The sequence below is a fragment of the Leopardus geoffroyi genome, chromosome C1 (assembly GCF_018350155.1).
Source record: "Leopardus geoffroyi isolate Oge1 chromosome C1, O.geoffroyi_Oge1_pat1.0, whole genome shotgun sequence".
NCBI lineage: Eukaryota > Metazoa > Chordata > Mammalia > Carnivora > Felidae > Leopardus > Leopardus geoffroyi.
The window spans coordinates 164,524,267-164,536,645 of record NC_059328.1 but is presented as its reverse complement, the minus strand read 5'-3'; the positions used below and the strand labels follow the sequence as shown (position 1 = coordinate 164,536,645).

Sequence of the window (12,379 nt, the reverse complement as noted above, 5' to 3'; positions counted from 1 at the left end):
GCGATGCGGTAATTTTGAGCCACCCAAGATAAGACACTAACTTGACCTTAACTTTGTCAGGGCGCCCCTGGTATCTGGAGAACGTGAACAGACACTGTCTGGCAGCCCTCGTAAAAGCTGACTGGGGAAGGGATTCTGAGTCATTTCATTTATTGCCACTACAGTTCTGCAAGAAAGCTTTTCCTCCCTGCCAAACTTTAATTATTTATGCTCTTTTAGGAAACGAAAGAAGAGGAGAAACGCAGGGGGAAAACACCCAGAGCCAGTCCCTTCCCAGCAGAACCTTTGGAATGGACTCCCTAAGTCAAATGACCGGAGAACAAAAATGTGGGGAGATCACCTTTGTCCAAGGACGATCGGACAGGCGCTGTGCCCCCCCCCCCCACGAAGGGGGGGTGGTGGTGAATGCAGCTGGGAGAGGCGGGGTGAAGAGGCACCCTCCCCCCCACCCCCGCAGACATGAATATTTACAACGGTTCTGAATTTCTCCTCCACCCGCCGGCCTCCCGGAAGCCTCCCCGAAGCCTCCCCAGCCCGCCTCCCTCGGGAAGAGCCCCCAGGCCTTAAGAGTCCCCCGGTCGGCCCTCTGAGCTCGCAGCCGATTGAATGCCAGACGAAGCCATTTTTTCTCGTTTAAAACCCTTTTTCTTGATCAAGAGGCCTGCCTGGACTGCCGCATTTCGGAGGACGCATTTGTCTTTGTGCGAGGGAATGTTGAGCACTCAGATTTCAGCATCATTTCTCTCGGCGTTTGTTTCTTACGAATTTCGTCGTGGTTCCAAATCCCTGATAGGACTTCGGCTAGGAAAGGAGAGAGGACACCACTGCCTTTGTATTTGTGCGGGTCAGTAAAAGGGATAGATTTGAAAAAACACTGCTGAAGCCCCAACAAACAGTCAAGATTTTACACTTAGAATCCTTTCGATCTCTTTGGGGAGTGGTCTCCATGAATTTCTCCTCCCACCCCACATCCCAGGCTAAAGAGAAAGAACATGGTGATTTAATGGTATACATGGGAAAGAAACTGTCTCTCTGTGTTACTGTAGGGTCTGCATCTAAGTCTGATTTCCTAGTCTTTTACCCAGCTTTCCGGACCTGAGGTCTGAGAGGTCTGAGTGTGGCCTCCGCCTTTGTTCCCTTGTTCTGGGAGAGAGATCCAGCTCCGGGTACCACCACCTCCCTGAGCCCCATCAGGTGGGAAAACATTTCTAAAGACAGGGCCTCAGGAGCCTCTGGCTTCCTACCCGCCCTCCGCCCCCCCCCACCATTGTGTTTTTCTTAAAGGAGCTACTTTAAAAATATTTTTAACATACACATCAAACCGGCTTCAGGAAAGGGGAGTTGGAACCCATGAACACTTGGTCTTAGAGATTTAGTGGTTCTTGCTAATTCTTCCACTTGCTAAAAGCTAACAGTTCTCTAGTTTCCATCTCAGAGCTAGCTGGGAGTTGGGGTCTGCAAGAGGATGGCAGCTTTCCCAGCCTCAGCTGGAGGCTCCTAAGGCGTATCAGGGTGCCGAGGCCACGTTTCCCAAGGGACCATGCTGGGCTCCAGGCAAAGGTGCCAGCATGGAGAATTTCCACAGGGCATAGCCTGTTTGAAAGAAGCCTGACCAAAACATGGCAAGGAGAGATCTTTTGTATTGAGATCTGAGGAGCCTCCTATTTTGGCAGGCACCCCCTCCCCATAACAGCAAGCTTCAAAATTGGGGAATTTAGGCAAAATACAGAAGCCCTGGTGTGCAACAAGCTGAGAGTTCCCTTAAGGTTGGGGACAAGCTCAAATCTGCCTACAGTCCCCTTTCCTCCCACTTGGATGTTTCATACACATTTTATTCATGGGCTTTTATGCACCATTTTCTGACCGACTTGGAAGCCATTTTCTCATTTAATGAACAGTCAACACCCGCAGTGAAACCACAACCAGAAAAGAAAAACGAATTTGGTGGCCTAAAATCATTAGGAGGGAATCTGAATTGTTTAGAAAAATTGACATCAGTCCCTTGACAACTTGGCTGGGACTTGGATATTTATTTCCATTCAAAACATTTCTATGTATCTGATATGTACAAGCTATTGTGGGTTTTTTTTTTTTGACAAAATCAAAACAACATAAAACATGCACAACAACTATTAGAAAGCAGAGAAAATGCAATTAGTCAAAACATCAACTGAGGTCAGTTGGGCTGAGGCTTGGGGCTATGTGGGGTGCCCACTCCCCATCTAGGGCCTAGTCCCCCACTAAAAACAAGTCATCCGACTTTGGGAAGGAATCAACTCTTTGGCTGTCATACATCTCAGTTGAAGTTGGGGGGCGCTACTTCTCAGAAGGAGAGGGAAAAGAGGTAGGGGATGGTAGAAGGAGCTGGAGGGGGGGGCTCGGTTTCAGTGAGGTTAAGACAGGACACCCCAGCACATGCAAAACACCTCTACCTGGCATTCAGGAACCCCAGCTGCAACAAAGCAAGCCCAGCAGGGCCCAGGGTCTTACAGGCTCCATGGAGGCAGGCCAGGCATGGGCTCAGGAAGGGCATAGCGCTGAGGCACAGAAAGGCCCCCAGTGGGGTTGTCTGGTGGTGAAGAGGGTGAGAGAGGGGAACTTCTCTCTACTTGGTCTAGAGCAGCGACCAGGGGCTGAGGATTTGAAGGGCCTCCTCCTTCACCCCTCTCACCTCTGCCTAATTATCCTAATTCAAGAAAGACATGTCCGCACCCTTGACAGGACAGGACAGGACAGCCATATTTACAGTTGGAATGTAGGACACCCTTATCCTTGCTCACTCCCTTCTCCTCCCCCTGGAAATTTTCCCCACCTCTTAGTGCACTCCAGCCTCAAAGCAGACTAGCAGCTGTCCTCACCAGAGCTCAGTCCAGTTACAGAGTGCAGGGCTCTGGCCTAGGCGTGTATGAGGAGATAGGAGACGTAGGGGAGTTTTACTGGTACAGTCTAGAGATTTCAGTTTGTGGTGGAGCCTCAGCCTCCCTGCTCGAATCCATGGGAAGGAACTATCCACCCCATTCTGCCCAGCTGGAAGGGTCAGCCCAGCCCAAACTCGGAGGTGTCCATGAATTTGTCCAGCCACCCCAGCCTTCTTCCCCTTGCCTTTCCTCCCCAAGTCTGAAGGTCTAGGGTAGCTTTTGTCCTCTGCAAGCAGCCAGGGCAGACAGGAGAGGGGCGGCACCCTTTCCTCACTCCAGAGCCACGATTCTGGCTTTGCCACAAGCGGCTTTGGTGGCAAAGAGAATTGGGCCCGCCGCCCTTTCTACTCCTTCCCGGAGGCCTTCCTAAATTCAATTCCACTCTGCGCTCTAGTGAGGTGCCTGCTAAATTCAAAAAGAACTGGGGAGGAGAGAAAAGGGAGTCTAGGTGGAAGCAGAATTCCAAGTACAAGGGTGCTAGAGTGAGCCCCCGTGTAAATGCCCCAGACAAGAGCTAGGACAGGTGACCCCAGGCCCCCACTTGGGAAGCCTCAAGGCCAAGGTTGTGCTGCAACTTCTGCAGGCCCCTCCCAGAGATCAGAAAGCGTGGAGGCCCAACTGGCCAGGGCTCCTGGGCTGTGGACTGAGTGGGAGGGTACTTGGGACCGCGGAGAAGGAGCGGAAGGAAAAGCCCCTAGTCCCAGTTCTTCCTCCACGCCAGGCCTCGGCTTAAAAGGGCGGGCCTGGCCAGCCGCGGCCACGCGGGGGGCTAGTATAGCGCCAGCGCCTGCTCGCGCAGGACCACGCGCTTCTTTTTCATACGCCGGTTCTGGAACCAGATTTTGACCTGCTGGTCGCTGAGGTTCAGCCTGTTGGACAATTCCTTGCGCTTCTGGCGGTTGATGAATTCGTTGAGGAGGAATTCGTTCTCCAGCTCCGCAATCTGCTGCTTGGTGTAGGGTTTCCGCTTCTTGCGGGTCCTCCCTGGGGCCGCCCCCCACGGCAGGCCTGCAACACAGCCCCAACCCAAGTCAGCCCTGCCGGCTGCTCCCAGTTGTCTGCCCGCCCCCAGCGGCTCCCTCCCTCTGCACACTCTCCCCTGCACCCCACCTCCCAGCCCAGCCCAGCCCAGACTGGCCCAGGGAGCATGGCCACCGTTTACCGTCGGGCAGCGAAGGTCGCAGGCAAGAGGCGACGCCCGCCGCCTGCACTGTCATGTTCAAGTTGAGCGGGCCCTTGGTGTCGTCCTTGAAGCCGGCAGCGCAGGGGGTCCCCTCGAGCAGGGCTGCGGAACCCGCTGCCGCACGGCCCACACCCGCGTAGTCGTACTTGGCCGCTTTGAGAGCAGCGGCCGCGGGGGCCAGGCTAGAGTCGGGGACGAAGGGCGGCCGCACACGGCCACGGTCCTCCGGCCCAGCGGCCACATCGGGCGCATAAAACTTGGCCTGCTCTTCGGGTCCATCCTTGGCGCCCAGGGGCTGTAGACCAAGCGGCCCGGAACCGGCCAGGTAGGGCTGCGAGAAGCTGCCGAAAGCGGTGGCACCGGCAGGCTGCGCTGGGGCGCAGGACGCGGGCGTGGTGGCCCAGGGCAGCGCCCCTCGCGGGTATGAGATGGGGGGGAGCGCGGCCAACTGGCCGCCATTCGGCCGCAGGTTGGAGAAGTAGAAGGAGTCAGGCGACTGCAGATTCAGAAGCGAGCCCACATAGCCCGCTCTGTAGAGACTGCGCTCACACATCTCCAACAAAGGGCTTCGGCTGCGCTCGCAGCAGTATTTAGTTACAACCGGGAATAAGAGGACAGGCTCAGACGATTGGACGAAACTTTGCCTGCAGGTTCTTCAAAGCCGGTCATTTCAGCACCGCCTACATCCCCCGACCCGTTTTCCCCCCCTTCAGGGTATTATGATAACTCCCGCAATATTCGATGGAGAAGGAGGAGGCTGCCAGGCAGAAGAACCAAGGAACATGGAACGAAGGTGAAACCACTGTGAGTTTCCGGGCTCAGCTTCAGGAGCGGGGGACATTGGGTGCCTTTGCCCCAATGTCCCTTGGGATCCTTCTTGGTCTTGATTGGCTTTGCACTCCCCCTTCCCACTGGCTACCTAGACCAGGCTTGCTTCCACGAGCTTTAAGTTGCAGCCAAGGCCTTTTCTAGCGCTGTGCACCTCTGGCTAGGCTTGTCTAGAGAGTCCACTGTCTGGTGGGGCCACCAGCTCTGTCCCTAGGCCTGAGCTATGCTACACCTAGGCCGATTTCTTCCTGCCCCTGTCCCTCTGGAGAGGATTCTGCACTGGTCATGTTGCATCGAGGACCCACACACGGCCTGAACCCGGCATGCTCCAAAGGTTTGCTGATGGAGGAGAAATGCATCACAAACTCTGCCCAAGTTTGGTGCCCAGGAAGGTGGTTTCAAACCAATTCTGGTGTGCTTCTCTATGGCCAAGTCCTCTGCTCCCAGGAAATTTGCGGCCATCCCGGTCCGTGGAGAATGCTGGCCCAGGAAGGGGCAGCTGCATTGGCCAATCGTGGCCAAAGGCTACATTCCTTTTATTGCCAGGAGTCACCTTGGCGACTACGTCCTGCCAACCAGAACTCCAAGCTGTTCAACTCCTCTGTAGCGGGCAGAGCAGAACGAGCTCCCCGGACTTGGTGTGGAAGGACAGAAGAGCCAGAGTCACTCGGCGAGGAACAGCACGGCTCGCCCAGGCAGCAGGCTAGCGGCGTTGCTCCGCTCAACGCCTCCAAGGCCGCTGGCGGGTTCGGGGTTCTGGAGAACAGGGGCCTGAGCAGGAGCGGCGGCGCTCCCTCGTCGGGGGCAATGCGGCAGCCCCCTCCGCAGGCCCTCCGGTTTAGCTTGGCCAGAGTGCTATGGGTCCTCCTCCCCTGCCTCGGTCCCAAGAAACCCAGCAGCCGCGTGACTGGCGGCCACCCCAACCTGCAGCCCTCCTCGCGGTCCCCGAGCCAAGCTGGAATTGGTTAGACCGCCAGCTCCGGCACGGAGACCACACAGGCGCCGCCGGAGGGCAAGGCTGACCACCGCGCTGCGACTTTATTGTGAGTTATGGCGACCAACTGGGCGGTTCTGGGGAACGCAGTCGGTCTCTTCCTCCCGCTCTAGGGCGGGGGTATGGGGTGAGGATGGGGATGTCCGAGACTCCTCAGGGTTCTGTCAGAGTTTCCTTACCAGCTCAGACACAGAGGGAAAAAAACTCCACTCCCCGTCCTTGGGGGTGGGGGCGTGGGGAGGTGTAGCCATAAGCTGCAACCTCAGTTCTTAGGGGCTTAAGGGATCCAGGCTCTCGTTTTGGGAAACTCTCCCTGTTTTCCAGGAGCTACAGACTCCCCAGGCCCAAAAGCTCCAGCTCCAGGGATCCCTGGAGTCTCATCTCCTCCCGTCTCAGCATGCAGCGATGCTCCGGTATTTCCAAGTCCAAGGGTGTCTTCTCCGGACCCTTAGGCAGCCGCACAGCAGCGGTTTACCCCTGGGGACTAAAGACATAAACGCACTAAGTGAGCAATGAAAGACTAGAACAATTAGATTCCCTCCATTTCTCTTTGGCTCAGAATGGTGTCCATCTGCCCCACCTTATCTCCTGGGTTTGTAATTTCCGAGGTCCAGCAGGCAAGGTTGTACGCTGGGAGCTAAGAGCTTGGAGCTGAGGACTGCGCGGCGGGGCGGGGCGGGGGGCGGGGGCGGGGTGGGGGTGTTGGTGGGAAGGGCAGGAGGCTTGGCTGGTGAGCTGGAGAATGGGAGAGGATTTGGCCGCGGAGCTAAACCGCGAGTTCTGCCAATGCCGCCGACCGCCCAGGAGATGGCGAGCGCGCTCCACGCCTGGCGAGGCGCCGCCGCACGGTCAAGATCAACAGTGAAGGGCGGCACAGCCGGCCTGGGGTCGCCAGCCCGTGCGGTCACGGCCCGCTGCCAGGCTCCGCCAAGCGTCTCGGAAAGCCGGAGATCGTGGCAGCAAGGCTGGCGGGAACAGCGGAGTCAGAGGCACCCGGCAGGCTGCCAGACACGGGGAAGTGTCGCGGCCGCCCCTTTGTCTGGCGGTGCGTCCCGGCTACAAACGCCTCCTTCTCCTCCTGGATCACGCGTAGACGCGCGGGCCTGGAGTCTCCACCAGCGGCACTCCAAACCTGCTAGGTTTCAGACGCGTCCTCCCTGCGGCCTCTCGGTCTCCGCCCGAAGAAAGGCCTCTCTCCCAAGCTCCCTTCGCCTCTGCTCCCCGTGGGCCTCCCTACCAGCGCTCCGGCCACCTACCGGCTCCTCTCCTCCCTCCTCAATTCGGAATATAAAAGGAATGCATATAAATAGCAACGTCTTCATCTGTTATTGATTTAGCCATCAATTCAAATTCCACCGGAGAGCATTTGAGCAGTTTTAATCTTCAGCAAACCTCCCCATTTCTCCTAGGCAGAGTAAACTGACCAGCAAACTACGGATGAAAGGAAAACCTCCAGGCAATCCCCGCATCCGACAGGAAACCTCAGAAATGGACCTGGGAAATGGAGTGCGGCCCTGGAGTCTGGAATTTACCAAAAAGGAGGGAAAACGACGTTGGAAAAGAAGGGAAAACAGGCCTGCTTCAGATGAAAGCACATCTTGCCAGGAAAGCAACATGCTAATTAGAAACTCTTCCTTAAAGTGGAAGGTCGGGGTAGTTATGTCCAGGGTTAGTTCTGTTCAGGGTTACTTCTCCAGAATTTGAGTCGTAGTCCGTTCTCTCTGTTTGCCTCTGTCTCCCTCTGTGTCTCTCTATCTCTGCCAGTTAAAACGAAGTTGGCCGCCCATAGCCAACCATCGATGCAAGATATGAAAGAAATCAAGCCGGGCCAGAGAAAACGAAAGTAGCTCTGGACCTTGAGTCTCTGCGTTTTCTCTAGCGGATCCATAAGGGAGCCCTCCCGCCATAAGAGTTTACATATTGTGTGAGGTTTTAAACATGCGTATTTAACTTACATACCAAAAAGTTAGCAACCACTAAACTGATTGTGCCTAGGCGCTAACAACACGAGGCACCCAGCTCCTCAGCGGCCATTTCCCTGAGTGGCAAAAAGGCCTCAAAAAAGCAAGTTCATTGGGCCTAAAAATTGCGTCTAGAGGTTTAGGGCGTATAATTATGGTTTTCAGTCCTCAAACGCTGTTTGGAGGCTGCTCGGAAAGGGCGATAAGGGATCAGCCTGAAATGTTTCTTTTTCAATTGCCAAATATGGATGTGTCTAATTTCAGGATCTTCCAAGAGTAGATATTTATAACAGCCTTTCTAGGAAGAACACCTTCAAGTGAGCACAATTTCCTACACCCAGACACAAACATACATATTGATTAAAAAAATAAAACTATTTGAATAAAGTGATAATATTGAAAGAGAAGTAAAATTTTATTGGAGATGTTTTTTTTTTTTTTTGTCCGGTAAAAAATACCATTTTAGACACCGCAAATTATATTCTCATTTAAAGACATCACTACTTATGTTAAAGCCACAGGGAAAAGGGTGGAGAGGGGTGGCGGAAATGGAGTGGAGTTTCAGAGAGTAGAACTGGTATTGAGTTTCCTTCATCTATAGCGAACATCATAATGTTGAGGACAACAAGATTTTATAATAAATAAGAACACAAGAGGTAACACAAGCTTGGAAAAAGAAAATATATAAAAGACGAAGAAACAAGAGAGTTCTGTTTATTTGCATCTCCCTAGGAATAAAAAAAAATCATTTTTTAAATGCCTGAAGCACTGCACACATATCCCAGCTCACAGACATTTCATCTACAAAAATATCTCTTGGTTGTATAAATATGCAGCACTTTAAAAAGTAGTTATTTATCATCACATCATTTTTTTTCCACCTTGAACTTTAGAGCTCCACATTTTCATATTTGTTAGATGGTTTAAAATTCCAAGAGGGGCTCAATACATTTGTTCAGACAGTCAAGTTCTTCATTGGGTTCTGGACAAAAGTTCCCACCCTTGGCCACATTGATTCATTCTCTTTCAAGGGACTGAGGAGATCACTTCAGTTCTAGTCCCACAGACCCAGGGTCAAGGAGAAGGTGTGCATTTATACCATCCATGGATTACTCTCACATTTGCAGCCATTTAAATATCTGCATTCAGAGCTGGGGAAATGAAGGCATCCATGAGGACAAATTATTTTCAAATTAAAGATTATAAAAGCACAAATCGACGACATATACGAAACACATAGAAGTACAACAGCAAATGAAAGATCCGAAGTAGGGAAGATTGTCTTCATTTCGATATCGATACAAACCCTATTGAATAAGGTAGCTACTTTTAAAGCCATCAGAGTACCTCCAGCCGCCTGTTTTTAGACTTTCCCAGTGACCTTAGAGCGCTGCCTGCCCAGAGCTGTTTCCACTTGCCTCAGGGTGACTGCTGAGAGCTAATGATTAAATTGCCCAATCACAGGATATGAATGACTGCAAATCGTTCTGCCCTAATAGATTATGAAGATAATCAGTGCTGGAAACAGGCATTTGAAGTAATTTAAGAGAATAAAACCCTAAAATCATAATGGCACGTCTGAAATTCTTTGGGGGGGGGTATTATTCAAAAGTACTTCAAGTCCTTTATACTGGCCTGGAGGGAGAAACAGAACATTAAAAACATCGTAAAAAATAAACCTAGACAAGAACAAAATCAATAATAAGCAAGTAAGAAACAGAACTACAAAGTCAGGTTGGGGTAGCAAAAGGTTTTAGAGCCTGATAGGGGAAGAGAGAAAAACAATTCACAAAATTTGCCATGATTGGCAGGGAGGTGGGAGGAATTAAATACATATTCAAGTCTTTCCGAAGGTCTTTTGGAGACAACTGAAAGCATTTAAATTCTCTTTGACCAATCTGGTCCACATCAGGAGACAGTGTCTTTGAGCTTGGAGACGATTTTCTTGTCTTTCACTCTTCGGTTCTGAAACCAAATGGTCACTTGTCTCTCGGATAGGTTCGTGGCGGCTGAGATCCGCCGCCGCTTGTCCTTGTTAATGAACTTGTTAATGGCATACTCGTTCTCCAGTTCTTTGAGCTGCAGTTTGGTGTAGGGCACCCTCTTCTTCCTCCCCCGACGGTAGACACACATGTCTGGCTGATTTAGAGCCACATCCCCTGGTATTTAAAAAAAAAAAAAAAAAAAAAAAAGCACGAAAAAAATTAGACCAGGGTTTCTGGGGGCACCACTGGGGACTGTGTGTGTACATTCGGAAGGGGTATGGAGAATAAAGAAAACCAGGCTGTTTGCATTTTATTATTGTTTACACAGACATATTATTTACACATTATTAAAGAAAGATTATTTACACTTCAAAGCGAAGGCCATTTGATGCTGATGGATCATCATGGTTTCTCAAACCAGCATCTTAACAAGCCTTCAATTTTATGGCATGGTTATTGTGGACAGTTACAAGGACAGTTTCTGCAAATGCCTGTGGCATACATACAAACAGTCTTTTAAAAATCCAGTTTGTTGTTGTTCAAGCTTTGATTTCTTGTGTTCCTGTGTTTGGAGGTTGTGAGCTCTTAGAAGCTTAGTGGTCACCCTGGGGCAGACGTGTGCTTCAAAAGTGGGGCCCAACACTGACACTTCTTTGGGGAGGAGGGGCCAAGGCCTGGGCAAAGGGCACGCAAAGACCTTCAACTGTGGGAGAAAAACAGGCTTGTACCCGCACGCAGAAGAAAAGGGTTGTGAGAAAGACAGTTGAAATCAAAGGAGAAATGTACAGATTTCAGGCAAATTGGACGAACTGTTCCATAGGTTAACCCTGGCCGGCCAGGAGGACTAGCGCAGCTCCCAAGTAGGGGCATACACTACTATCGCTTTCTTTTCGTTCTCGCGCTCTCTCTCTCCCTCTTCCCTCCCCTCCCTCCCTCCCTCCCTCCTGGCCACCCCTTTCCCCCGTCGCCCCTACCTGGAAAGGAGGATTTCCAAAAATGGGAGCCCTGTGTCTGGTCCTTGGCACAGTACACCTGGCTGTTCCACCCGTTGGCCAGCGTCCAGGACTGGTAGCCCTCCATGGAGATGTACGCCTCGTGCCGAGGCTCCCCGGAACCGAAGGTGGACACCATGTCGATGTAGCCAGGCACGTGCTGGTAGGGACTCGTGTAGCCCTGGTAGAAGGACACCTCCTTGGCTCTTGTGGGCACCTCGTTGGCCGGTACGCTGCTGCTTGCCAGGCCCGACACGTCCATGTACTTCTCCACCGGGAAGCCTCCCAGCGAGGCGTGCGGCGACGACTTGAGAGCGTTTTGCTGTAAGCCCACGCCGTGCGACATGCGGCAACTGTAGTAGCCGTTGCCGAAGTGGTAGCCGTAGCCCAGAGCTGGGGCGCCCGGAGGCGCTGCAGCGGCCGCGCCGGGCGCGGGACACTCTTTGGCGGAGGGAGCCTCTGGACGCGCTGCGACCACAGCCGAAGATGACGACGACGAGGCGGAGCCCGCACGCTCCGAGGTCCCCGGGTATGCGAAGCCCGAGGCCGCCGCCGCCGCCGCCGCCGCCGCTGCCGCCGCCGCACGCCCGGAGTGTGTCCCGGCAAACACTGGCGCCGAGAGGAAGCCGCGACACTGGCCGGGGGCCGCCGCCGCCGCCACGGAGGAGGAGGAGGAGGAGGCTGGGGCCGCCCCGGCGGCCCCGCCGTCCGCCCGCAGCCCGTCCATGTCCCAGCTCCCGGCGCGGCTCATGGCCCGGCCCGGCCCGGCCCTGGCCCCGGCCCCGGCCCCGCGCAGGACACCATGGCGCGGCGCGCTTCCTCCCCTTTCTCTCTCGTTCTCTGGCTCCCGCCCTCTTCCTCTCGCCCTCTCTCCCTCTGCGAGCCTCCCGCCTCCCGCCCGCCCTCCAACAGGTTAGCTCATCGCGGGACGTTTATAAAAACGAAGTTCAGGTTGGGAGGGGGCCTGGGCCGGTCGGGGGGCCTCCTCCCTCCCCGAGGGCTCCCGCTCGGGGCCGCGCCATTGGCTGCACGGGGCCACGTGGGGGTGGGGGCGCGGGAGAGTCTGGCTCCGGGCCCGGGCCCCGCTGGACCCACCCACCCCGGCCCCTACCCCTTCCCAGCCCCTAGCGCAGCCCACCGCCCCTTCCCGCCCTCCTCTGGACCCTGGCGTTTGCGCCGAAGCCAACCCCCACGAGCTGATTGCGCGACCGCCCATCCTAGGCCCCGTCTGCGACTGAGAAGGGCGCCGAGGCCTGCCTCTTGTTTCGGCCACGGCTGTTTTTGCCACCTCTCCTCGGATCCCCGAGCCGTACAACTAAACGAAGGCGAAGGACAGAGATGGTCAGAATGATGTGAAAACAGCCTGATTTTTGACCCTGTTGCTTAATCCCTTGGATTAGCTGACCTAGACCCCAAACCCGAGGGAGCTAATTTTCCCTACGTTAAGCATTGCTACCGGGCAAAGGCATTTCACGCATGTTCTCATAAAGGATCCTCCGAATTAAGACCAATTGGAGC

At 53.9% G+C, this 12,379-nt stretch overlaps 2 protein-coding genes across 2 annotated transcripts; both read right to left on the bottom strand.

The window, feature by feature from the left end:
• Window positions 1-2,015: 2,015 nt before the first annotated feature.
• HOXD12 (homeobox D12) lies at window positions 2,016-6,570 on the bottom strand. Its single transcript, XM_045480286.1, has 2 exons — window positions 4,081-6,570; window positions 2,016-3,926 (listed from the first exon to the last, which is right to left on the bottom strand). Exons 1-2 carry the CDS (start codon window positions 4,652-4,654, stop codon window positions 3,688-3,690), a joined length of 813 nt encoding a protein of 270 aa, XP_045336242.1. The 5' UTR covers window positions 4,655-6,570; the 3' UTR covers window positions 2,016-3,687.
• A 2,012-nt stretch (window positions 6,571-8,582) lies between these two features.
• HOXD13 (homeobox D13) lies at window positions 8,583-11,612 on the bottom strand. Its single transcript, XM_045480283.1, has 2 exons — window positions 10,844-11,612; window positions 8,583-10,043 (listed from the first exon to the last, which is right to left on the bottom strand). The coding sequence occupies exons 1-2, from the start codon at window positions 11,610-11,612 to the stop codon at window positions 9,793-9,795; spliced, it is 1,020 nt and encodes a 339-aa protein (XP_045336239.1). The 3' UTR covers window positions 8,583-9,792.
• Between the last annotated feature and the right edge of the window lie 767 nt (window positions 11,613-12,379).

What these genes read in the sequence shown, in the direction of transcription:
- HOXD12 (XM_045480286.1), bottom strand. Translation starts at nt 4,654, where the DNA reads ATGTGTGAGCGCAGTCTCTACAGAGCGGGCTATGTGGGCTCGCTTCTG. An exon ending in GCGACCTTCGCTGCCCGACG is followed by an intron (nt 3,927 to 4,080) that starts GTAAACGGTGGC and finishes GCTGTGTTGCAG; the next exon opens with GCCTGCCGTGGGGGGCGGCC.
- HOXD13 (XM_045480283.1), bottom strand. Translation starts at nt 11,612, where the DNA reads ATGAGCCGCGCCGGGAGCTGGGACATGGACGGGCTGCGGGCGGACGGC. An exon ending in TTGGAAATCCTCCTTTCCAG is followed by an intron (nt 10,044 to 10,843) that starts GTAGGGGCGACG and finishes TTTAAATACCAG; the next exon opens with GGGATGTGGCTCTAAATCAG.